Here is a 12,260-nt window from a genome sequence, read left to right as displayed (position 1 = left end):
AACCAATTTTATTATATAATTCTGAAATATGGGGTGGATACATAGGTTCATGGAATAAATTAAAATCATCACCATTTGATCCAGACAAACTTTTTAAATCACTTCACTGTGAGAAGCTTCATCATAAATATTCTAAATGTATTCTGGGTGTACATAAGAAAAGTACAAATTTTGCTGTACTATCAGAATTGGGGAGATTTCCTCTACATCATGATATTTTGAAATCAATCATTTGTTATTGGTACAGGCTTGAAAACCAAAATGAATTTAAACTACTTAAGGATGCTGATCTATGTAGTAAATCTTTACATTTAAACAGCAAACTGTCATGGTACTCACTAGTAGAAAAAGCTTTAGAATATATTAAAATTGGATATCCGTTAAGAGATTTTAGTCAGTATAGATTTAAGAAAATTGTAAAGAAATTACTCTGTGATAAATACACTGAAACCTGGTACAATAATCGAAATAAATTAATTGATGGGAAACTGTGCACTTATTTTAAGCTTAAGGAGCACTTTGGTTTTGAGAACTATCTTAATAAAATTAAAAATGTTGATATTAGGCGATCTATTTGTAAGTTACGGATATCAGCTCATAAATTAATGATTGAAGTTGGTAGATATTCTGGCATTACTAGGAATGAACGAATATGTAACAAATGCAACTCCGGTTTATTAGGTGATGAGATCCATTTTTTGATTAAATGTGAAAAGTTTGCTGATGAAAGAAAATCTTTTTGTGGTGCTATAGAAAAAACAGTTAAAATTTTTACCAAACTCAATGATGAACAAAAATTCATTTACATACTATGTTCTGAAGAGCCATCCATTCTAAATATAACTGGAAAATTTATTTTGAACAATATATGACACTGTATTTGTACATAACTATGTGTTATGTAATCATTTCTTTCTTTACTTGTATATGTACATTATTTGTATGTATTTTCATGCTGCCCCTTGAGGGCCCTTGATTGGAAATAAATATAGTAGTAGAAGTATTCTAATTCTAGACAAAAGATATAATTTACTTGCATTGGAATTGCATACTGATCGAGTCAACGTGAGAAGTATATTGTCCAAATGAACTACAAGTAGTTTTTCATTGTTAACATTTTCTAGAAAATGTCCAGAAGCTTGTAGATCTAAAGACTGAGAATTTAATTTAGATTTTCTTTGATGTGTACCCAAGAGTATGTACATTTTATTATTCAGAAGTCTATTGATAAAAAATATTAATGATATTAAAAAAATCACTTTGTTGCACAAGTAATTAAAATGATTATATTGGCACACTTGTTGATATTTCTCAAATTAGGCATATATCTTAAACACATTTACTTCATGGAATTTGAAAAGCTTTATCTAATTTACCAAATATCTTGATTGTTTGTTTTTTTTTTGGTTTTTTAAAAAATATATATTTTCCGAGAATAAGAAACCAAACAAATGGCTGTACAAAACAGACTGGAGTTCTTTATGTAGCGGTCACACCGTCACTCACACGTCCCTGATATATATTTTCATTAACTGACTAACTGTGTCTTCAGTCCTGGATACGATCGTAGATATTATATCGTAACACAGTTATGGAACTTGCAGCTAAATACGCCAATATATTTACATTTTTCAAACACGCCATGGTTAACAGGCTCAGTGTTTGGGTAGCGGAAAAGCAGTCTATCCCCACGAGTCCCTGATGTGATGACGACAACTGCGAGGGGATCCGTATTCATTTCATAGAGATCTAGGCCTTCTGTACGCCCGTCTGCTGCTCTCAATATTCGTCTGGTAAAAAATGAGCCTTCTTGTACAGAAGAGTTCCGTTGTTACTTTTGAGATGGCCAATTACCCCCAAAGAAGACCTCGTACATATATTTGATTGTATATTGTATTTAAACATGCTTTTTCTATCGAGGGGCTTTTATTTACTGCACAAAGTTAGTTAATTACTCTAATTAAGACAATTGTTATTTTGATAAAACTCCCTTGGGCTTTCACCTAATAGTAATCAATTTGGAGAGTGTGAATGGGAATTTATCAACTCAGTAGCTGTACTGGTAGAGCCACGATTATATATTAATATATATAATTGAATTCTCACTATGCTGTTACATATGTTACATAGTGATTTCTGTCCAGTGGTTTTTAAAAGATTTTTAAATGATGACCCCCATATTTGAAATATTTCTTATCATCTCCCCTTTGAAAAGAGTGCAACCCTTCATTTAAACAATTGTGAATCCCCTTTACCCAAGGATGATCTTTGGCAAATTTGGTTGAAATTGGCTTTGTGGTTTTGGAGAAGTCGATAATGTGAAAAGTCTATATGGACAGACAGGTGGATTGCCAGACGATCAGAAAAGCTCACCTTAAATGTGGGGCGTCACTTAATATCACCGAGAATGACTATTATAGAATTTTGTGTTCAGAGTAATTAAACTTTATTTGCCCTTGATAAAAAAAATTCACACGAATGTATTAGGCCTAGGTAGTGTACATTAATTTGCCCCGTGAAATTCATTCATGTTTTTACCGAGGACCATTTGAGGTAGTTCAGTGGTCAGACTGGGGGGTTGTGCATTTCATCCTAGATCATACGTACCACAGCCATGTCCATCCTATTGAAAGTCATAAATTTTGGTAATAAAAATAAATGACAGCTCCTTAATTGTAGCATCAAGAGTTTGATTTAGTCAGTCTGTTGGATGATAGGTCTAAATTTGTGGTACTTCACCAATAGCTGGCAACACCTCAAATGAGTAAAAAATTGTCTGTTCTAACCATAGTGCAATACAAACGATATATTACACTGTAGGAACGATGAGATATTTTTCTATCTCTGTAACTTTTACCTCCACAAGAGGTAATTGGGGGGGGGGGGGGAGGGGGGGTCTCAGATTGTTTAGATCTTTGTCTGCATGTTTGTTTGTCAGCTGGATTAAGTGGATTTTCGTAAATAACATATTTACCTGAGATCACAAGCACTTGACATTTGGATAATGTATACCCCCCTTTTTGTAATTTTAATTTCCCTGACAGGTGATTATATAAGATTTTTCTCTCATTTTCTACTTCTCAGTCTCTATACCTATAGATGTTAAACATCTTGGGTTCAATGTGTCCACCTGAACTAAGACCTTTCAATTAGGCAATTGAAGAAAAATCACATATTATGAATTGTAAACATTATGATTAATGAATTTTGTTTGAGAGAATACAAAAAAGGGGGATCGAGTATACCTGGTCTAGTCCAATAAATGGCAAAGGTAATTTGATGGTGGATTCAGGCAGGGACAAAATCATCACAACATTAGCTTTACAGCCTTGATGGACTCAACCGCAAATTTTTTTTAAAGTAACATGACATTCAAGCACTATAGTGACTGGTGTGTGTGTGTTTACACAGGTGTAAATGTGTTATATGCAATTCCCCCTCCTCAACAGATGAGCTCTGGCAATGCAGCATTCTGTGTTGATTTATATATAAATTCCCAAGTTTGCTGTGGATATATTTTATTTCATAACAATTCTTGCATGATTGCACTTTCTAAAATGCTTCAGAGTACTCAAGTCAAAATCACAGATCACTGTTCTGTATGGAGGTGTAGCTATTTCTTGACAACTTGTATGACATCATCATGGTTCATCAGGTGCTGCAGTCCTATCCTCTGCGGACTGTACTTTACACTGGTTCCCTGTCCAAAAGAAAACATAGAACGGGCTAATGCTAATAGTCACATTAATTACTATTCGGTTAGCTAATGCTAATAGTCACATTAATTACTATTCGGTTAGCTAATGCTAATAGTCACATTAATTACTATTCGGTTAGCTAATGCTAATAGTCACATTAATTGCTATTCGGTTAGCTAATGCTAATAGTCATATTAATTACTATTCGGTTTAATCTCCAAATAATTGTTTTGTTATAAACATGGTCTAGGATATATTATACCACTATCTCAATTCCACTCACAACAGAATTCTGAGTGTACAAAAAAAAACCCAACCCACATACAAAACGAAACAAACAAACAAAATCAGGCAAGGAGAATCCTAAGTTTCAGTTTTTAAAATTTCTCTGGGAATTACAAACAATAGCTTGGGGGAATAACTCTTGCAAATAATTATTGAATTTCTGTTTGAATTTAAATAGATTTATTTGTATTTGAACAAAAATTACTGCCACAGAAAAAAATTATTTTCAAAGCTGACTTCTACACATCATTTTAGTTATACAATTTTGCAATGTTTTAGGGATCATGAATGCTTTCATGCGCGTGTACGCACGCACACACATACCCATGTATGCATCATATTTCATGATTTTTATGTAGAATTTTAGCATGTATTCATGGAGTTATTTCCCTTTCAAAAACTAATATATATATATATATATATATATATATATATATATATATATATATAAATATATATTGTTTAACATCCTGCTTGAACATATTTCACTCATATGGAGACGTCACCATTGCTGGTGAAGGGCTGCAAAATTTAAGCCTATGCTCGGTGCTTATGGCCTTTGAGCAGGGATGGATCTTTATTGTACCACACCTGCTGTGACACAGGACCTCGGGTTTTTTGCAGTCTCATCTGAAGGATTGCCCCATTTAGTCTCTCTTACAACAAGCAAGGGGTACTGAGGACCTATTCTAACCCAGATCCCCACAGGACTCAAAAACTAATAATTTTACATGAAAATTTATAGAATTCTATTGTGATTAGGCATACAATTTCTGCAAAGTTTTATTGTATTTTGATATTAACACTAGTAGTAGTGCAATTTTTTCATTTATTATACTAACTTTGGATTGATGGAGGGTAATTTTGAAAAAATTATGTTTTCTTACCCAAACCAATCCATATTTGAAGGTGTCCACCATTGTTCTATGTATAACATGGCACTGAAAGTAAGAAACAAATATTTACTGTAAATCTGTCTCAAATTTGAAAAGCTATTTAACATACATAGAACATATTTGATGTATTTTTGTTTTGTAATAGAATGTAATGCATGATGTATAATGCAGTTCCCCTATTTTCCTTTCACTTACGACTTGCAGAATATTGAATAACAATCCTGTAATACATACAGTAAGTTTAGTTTCGATAGTTTTTATATTCAAAAAAAGATATGCTACATAAACTTTAACTTTCTCATTCATACAGAAAATGTAAGCCAGAACAGGTATATGAACCTTTGATCATTCAAGAAGTTAAAAATGTCAATAATGCAACATCTTAAACTGTAATTTACAATGTGTGACTTTGTAAACTGTAACTTACGTGTGACATTGTAAACTGTAACTTACAATGTGTGACATCGTAAACTGTAACTTACAACATGTGACTTTGTAAACTGTAACTTACGTGTGACATTGTAAACTGTAACTTACAATGTGTGACATTGTAAACTGTAACTTACGTGTGACATTGTAAACTGTAACTTACGTGTGACATTGTAAACTGTAACTTACAATGTGTGACATTGTAAACTGTAACTTACGTGTGACATTGTAAACTGTTACTTACGTGTGACATTGTAAACTGTTACTTACAACATATGACATTGTAAACTGTAACTTACAACATGTAACATCGTAAACTGTAACTTACAACATGCTCTGCTGTACAGCCTCTCCGTAAAATCAAACCATCATCAAAATCTGGCTTCTCTGTAATCATCAAGTGTCAAACAATTACATGTATAGAGAGGTAAAAAGATTTCTTCTTTTCTTTAAATACTGTATACAGGGAAATAATCATTTTTATCATATACTTGGAAATGATTCTGCCCTGTGTGATAGGGGTGACGTTACATTAGCTGATATCAAAGACCGGTTCGAAAACCCATATCACATATCAAACCGACGTGCAGAAATGCATATCAAGCCGAAAATTATGTATTCGCTCGTAATAATCACTGTATCAATGTTTTTACTGTAGTAAATCATCGTACGAGAGTTTTTACCATAGTTAATTATGATTGATATATCAAAATTTTTATTTGTACTATAGTTAATCAATGTATTAGAGAAATACCATCGTCGTTATTCAATGTACCAAAGTTTTTACTAGAGTAAAACATCATAAAGTAATGTATCAAATATTCCTTGATCTGCCTTTAAATTGCAAAAACGTAACCCGCATGTGATAACAAGAATATTATTTTATAGAATCAGCTTTCGGACTAAGCATAAAAAAGTGCAGTATATGATAAATAGAATATTACATGCTAAAATCCACATCGTATGTCATATCAGCCCTCGGGCCTTCGGCCCTCATGGTGATATGGGGCCACTCCGGCTGATATGACATACGATATGGATTTTAGCATGTAATATTCTCTATATATTTACACCCTTTCTGTCAGTGGGCGAATTTAAGATTGGGGCGAATTTATAAAAATATTTCATTAATTAACAAACAGTAATTGCAATATTGATGTGGATTTTTTACATTTCAAATTTATGTTTCCCCTTTCTCCCTTTATGAAGCTGGATGTTGAAGTGCTACACTTACCCCCTCTTTTCTTGGTGTAGACTCGAACCAAGGCCAGAAACTCCCAAATCATTTCTAACAGATAGTCCAGATTTAGCCTCATGTTACAACTGAAATAAGGAAGAATCAACTCGAAAAGTATTCAACTGCAAATCAAAAGTTAAATTGACTGAAATCACTTGTATTTAAGTACACAAAACAAAAGATATTTGTGCAATCCTATATAAATAGGGGATATTGATGTTGTAATACCCATGTACATGCATCACAAAATTAACCGCCATGCTGGACTTTTCTACGGGACTGCAAAATTAAGATGTCTAAAATTTCCAATTTTCAGTACACACCATACCTGACAACCACAGAACTGGGTTCTCTGGCAAGTCTGTCAACTTCCTCTATCGAGATCTGATCAATTTTATTATACACCTGCAGAGAAAAAAATTAAAGTCACAAGTTAAATTCTACTTCCACTCTAGTACATAGCAATTCTAATGGAAAATAATTTTTTGAAATCTTCCAAATTTATTCCAGTTTGAACATGCATGAATATTGTTTGCAATTGACTAACAGACTGTTGTGCATTTACCACAATAATAGGCACCTACGTTATACACATGAGAATTCAAATCAAAGGTAACATAACTTTAACTCTCAGTTCTAGCTTCATTATACTCATACATATATGTATACACAAGGCTTCTAGACTCAGCATCCAAGTTCAATATCCACAAACTCATCTCAACATACTAACAGATAAACAATGTACACATATAAGAACTAATTTATAAACTAATCTCAACATACTCACAAAAAAAACCACAACATACATGGACTCATCCACAAACTCAACATACTCACAAGGCATCCACAAATTTGTCTGAATAAACTTACATATAAACAAGGCATATAGACTCTGCTTCCCAGTATAACGTCCACAAACTCGTCTGATGTACAGTCCTCTCGGAACAGTACCTCGGCATTGAAGATTTCTTTGTAGAGTTAAGAATAAAAATAACAGGGTGTCTTAAGGAGAATACTACATCGTCACAATGGCCGACTTACCTTTGAAACTTGAATGAAAATATAAATATCAGCAATACATGGATATACACCTAGTTGGGTAGATAAGTGGGTTAATGTGTTGACTGCTGATCGAGTGTAACAGGGGTTTAAATATTTTTTTTAGGCCTGCTTTCTACCAAAACTGCATTTTTTAACTAAACAAGGCAAATCTGAAAGTTTTCAATTTCAACATCTTATCGCACAGATCCTCCTCCACTTTCCATCCATATCAGATTTGTCTGGTGTTATTCCTCCTTAAACAGTGCTGTTTTATAACACTGATATAAACTACAAACCACCCAAAACTCTGTATAATCACATTCATCAGCCCAGCCATTGGAATCAAATCTTAAAAGAGTTCTCAACAACTATCAAAATATAAAATTCTCTGTTGCCTGACTATCAATTTGTTACTTTAAAGCAGCATATTAAAGTCAATTTATTTAATAACTCCCCATGCACTGTAGATTCCTAAATATACACAAGGAATTTATTCTCACGTAATTTTGTGAAAGGCACTACACGCGAAATAAAATTACTCGCCTTTATTTTTATATTGATGAAATACAATCTAAACCTCTTGATCAATAGACCACTTCATGACCATGTGAATTGACGTCCATGAGGCATTTTGCGATATTAAGGACTCGTGTAAAGTCAGGAATCTACAGTAACTGTATATATCAAGTCCATTGTAACTTGAATTGGGTAGAGGTGTTGAACAACTTGTCTGTAAGGATACTCCATTCATGTAAAATCATCTGCACCAACTTCTCATTACACTTTGTCAGTGGGAGGGTGGAATTAAACGATATGCCTCCACCTTTCTTTTGCTGAAAATAACAAAAAATTACAATACTAAATCAACGTCAGATTCATTCTGTAAATTCGGATCCTTTACACATTGTGAAACTCATGTTTGATGTTCCTTAAGTGATTGATTTATTGTATATTTTTTAATGTTCCTCTTGAGAATTTTTCACTCATATGGAGACGCCACCAAGACCGGTGAAGGGCTTCAAATTTAGGCCTTTGCTCGGCGCTTACGGCCATTGAGCAGTGGGGTTCTTTAGCATGCAACACCTACTATGACACGGGACATCCATTTTTAAGGTAATCTCCGAGGACCCGTGACATTCACACCTGATGCCGAGCATTTGGCGATGGAACTGTCACCACCTGTTTAAACAACTTAGGTCTGTCGCGGCCGGGATTCGAACCCCGGCCTTCTGCATGTGGGGCAAACGCTCTACATCTAGACCACCACGGCGGTTTTCATGTAAATGTAAAAATAATTTGCCCAATGGTTCTTAAAAAGTTTTTTAAAAATTTTCCCTATATATTTGTATGTAAAACTTTGATCCCCTATTGTGGCCCTATCCTACACCTGGGGGCCATAATTCTAACAAACTTGAATCTGAACTATATCAGGAAGCTTTCATGTAAATCTTTACTTTCCTGGCCCAGTGGTTCTTGAGAAGAATATTTTCAAAGATTTTACATATATATTCTCATGTAAAACTTTGATCCTTTATTGTAGCACCATTCTACCCCCAGGGGTCATGGTTTTAACAAACTTGAATCTGCACTATGTCAGGAAGCTTTCATGTAAATTTCAGCTCTTCTGGCCCAGTGGTTCTTGAGAAGATTTTTAAATTACTCCACCCTTTTTTTGTGATTATCTTCCCTTTCTAGGGGGCATGTCCTTTCATTTGAACAAACTTGAATCCCCTTCACCCAAGGATGCTTTGTGCCAAGTTTGATCGAAATTGGCCCAGTGGTTCTGAAGAAGATTTTCGAAAGTTGTCAATGTATATTCACTATTTCGCTATTATCTTCCTTTGGAAAGGAGCGTGGCTTTTCATTTGAACAAACTTGAATCCTCTTCACCCAAGGATGCTTTGTGCCAAGTTTAATTGAAATTGGCCCAGTGGTTCTGGAGAAGATTTTTAAATGCTGTCAATGTCTTTCACTATTTTGCTATTATCTTCCCTTGGAAAGGGACATGGCCCTTCATTTGAAGAAAATTGAATCCCCTTCACCCGAGGATGCTTTTTGCCAACTTTGGTTGAAATTGGCCCATTGGTTCTGGAGAAGAAATTTTTTTAAATTTGTCAATATATTTTCACTATTTTGCTATTATCTCCCCTTGGAGAAGTGCGTGGCCCTTCATTTGAAGAAACTTGAATTCCCTTGCCCCAAGGATACTTTGTGCCAAGTTTGGTTGAAACTGGCCCAGTGGTTCTGGAGAAGAATCCGAAAATGTGAAAGTTTACAGACAGACGGTAAGACAGACAGTCGGATGATGGACAACGGGTGATTAGAAAAGTTCACCTGAACTTTTAGCTCAGGTGAGCTAAAAGCTCCAGTGAAATTATTTTTTTGGGATGTAATCTCACCTTGAAGTAAATGTTGGGTCTCCTTTTATTTAGTCTTATACCAACACTCTCCAACTCAGCCGTCAGTAAATCTCTGAAAAGATAAAACATCTGTATCAGCAAATACCAACATACATATTACATAATACACAGTCATCTCAATATCATCACACACCAACACACATAATATACAGTCATCTCAATATCATCACACACCAACACACATAATATACAGACATCTCCATATCAACACACACCAACACACATAATATACAGTCATCTCCATATCAACACACACCAACACACATAATATACAGACATCTCCATATCAACACACACCAACACACATAATATACAGACATCTCAATATCATCACACACCAACACACATAATATACAGACATCTCCATATCAACACACACCAACACACATAATATACAGTCATCTCAATATCATCACACACCAACACACATAATATACAGACATCTCCATATCATCACACACCAACACACATAATATACAGACATCTCAATATCATCACACACCAACACACATAATATACAGACATCTCCATATCAACACACACCAACACACATAATAATACAGACATCTCCATATCATCACACACCAACACACATAATATACAGTCATCTCAATATCATCACACACCAACACACATAATATACAGTCATCTCCATATCATCACACACCAACACACATAATATACAGTCATCTCCATATCAACACACACCAACACACATAATATACAGACATCTCAATATCATCACACACATACCATTACCAACACACATAATATACAGTCATTTCAATATCATCACACACCAACACACATAATATACAGTCATCTCCATATCAACACACACCAACACACATAATATACAGACATCTCAATATCATCACACACATACCATTACCAACACACATAATATACAGTCATCTCAATATCATCACACACCAACACACATAATATACAGACATCTCCATATCAACACACACCAACACACATAATATACAGACATCTCCATATCAACACACACATACCATTACCAACACACATAATATACAGTCATCTCAATATCATCACACACCAACACACATAATATACAGACATCTCCATATCATCACACACCAACACACATAATATACAGACATCTCCATATCATCACACACCAACACACATAATATACAGACATCTCAATATCATCACACACCAACACACATAATATACAGACATATCCATATCAACACACACCAACACACATAATATACAGACATCTCAATATCATCACACACCAACACACATAATATACAGTCATCTCCATATCATCACACACCAACACACATAATATACAGACATCTCAATATCATCACACACCAACACACATAATATACAGTCATCTCCATATCAACACACACCAACACACATAATATACAGTCATCTCCATATCATCACACACCAACACACATAATATACAGTCATCTCCATATCATCACACACCAACACACATAATATACAGACATCTCCATATCAACACACACCAACACACATAATATACAGTCATCTCCATATCAACACACACCAACACACATAATATACAGTCATCTCCATATCATCACACACCAACACACATAATATACAGTCATCTCCATATCATCACACACCAACACACATAATATACAGACATCTCCATATCAACACACACCAACACACATAATATACAGTCATCTCCATATCAACACACACCAACACACATAATATACAGACATCTCCATATCAACACACACCAACACACATAATAATACAGACATCTCCATATCATCACACACCAACACACATAATATACAGTCATCTCCATATCAACACACACCAACACACATAATATACAGACATCTCCATATCAACACACACCAACACACATAATATACAGACATCTCCATATCAACACACACCAACACACATAATATACAGTCATCTCCATATCAACACACACCAACACACATAATATACAGACATCTCCATATCATCACACACCAACACACATAATATACAGACATCTCCATATCAACACACACCAACACACATAATATACAGACATCTCCATATCATCACACACCAACACACATAATATACAGACATCTCCATATCAACACACACCAACACACATAATATACAGACATCTCCATATCAACACACACCAACACACATAATATACAGACATCTCAATATCATCACACACCAACACACATAATATACAGACATCTCCATATCAACACAC

General features: G+C 34.5%; 1 protein-coding gene across 1 annotated transcript in view; it reads right to left on the bottom strand.

Annotated features, from left to right (window-relative positions):
* The window catches only part of LOC125669224 (GATOR complex protein NPRL3-like), a 47,465-nt gene that overhangs the window by 22,350 nt on the left and 12,855 nt on the right, over nucleotides 1-12,260 (bottom strand). Inside the window, exons 7-16 of the mRNA XM_048903664.2 lie at nucleotides 9,986-10,058; nucleotides 8,329-8,419; nucleotides 7,416-7,513; nucleotides 6,874-6,950; nucleotides 6,543-6,631; nucleotides 5,637-5,695; nucleotides 4,871-4,924; nucleotides 3,615-3,700; nucleotides 3,131-3,135; nucleotides 1,627-1,809 (exon numbers count right to left, since the gene is read on the bottom strand). Coding sequence (XP_048759621.2) covers nucleotides 1,627-1,809; nucleotides 3,131-3,135; nucleotides 3,615-3,700; nucleotides 4,871-4,924; nucleotides 5,637-5,695; nucleotides 6,543-6,631; nucleotides 6,874-6,950; nucleotides 7,416-7,513; nucleotides 8,329-8,419; nucleotides 9,986-10,058 — 815 coding nt within the window. The remainder of the gene's footprint in view (nucleotides 1-1,626; nucleotides 1,810-3,130; nucleotides 3,136-3,614; nucleotides 3,701-4,870; nucleotides 4,925-5,636; nucleotides 5,696-6,542; nucleotides 6,632-6,873; nucleotides 6,951-7,415; nucleotides 7,514-8,328; nucleotides 8,420-9,985; nucleotides 10,059-12,260) is intronic.

Source organism: Ostrea edulis, chromosome 4, assembly GCF_947568905.1.
Source record: "Ostrea edulis chromosome 4, xbOstEdul1.1, whole genome shotgun sequence".
NCBI lineage: Eukaryota > Metazoa > Mollusca > Bivalvia > Ostreida > Ostreidae > Ostrea > Ostrea edulis.
This window is presented reverse-complemented; position numbering and strand designations above follow the sequence as displayed.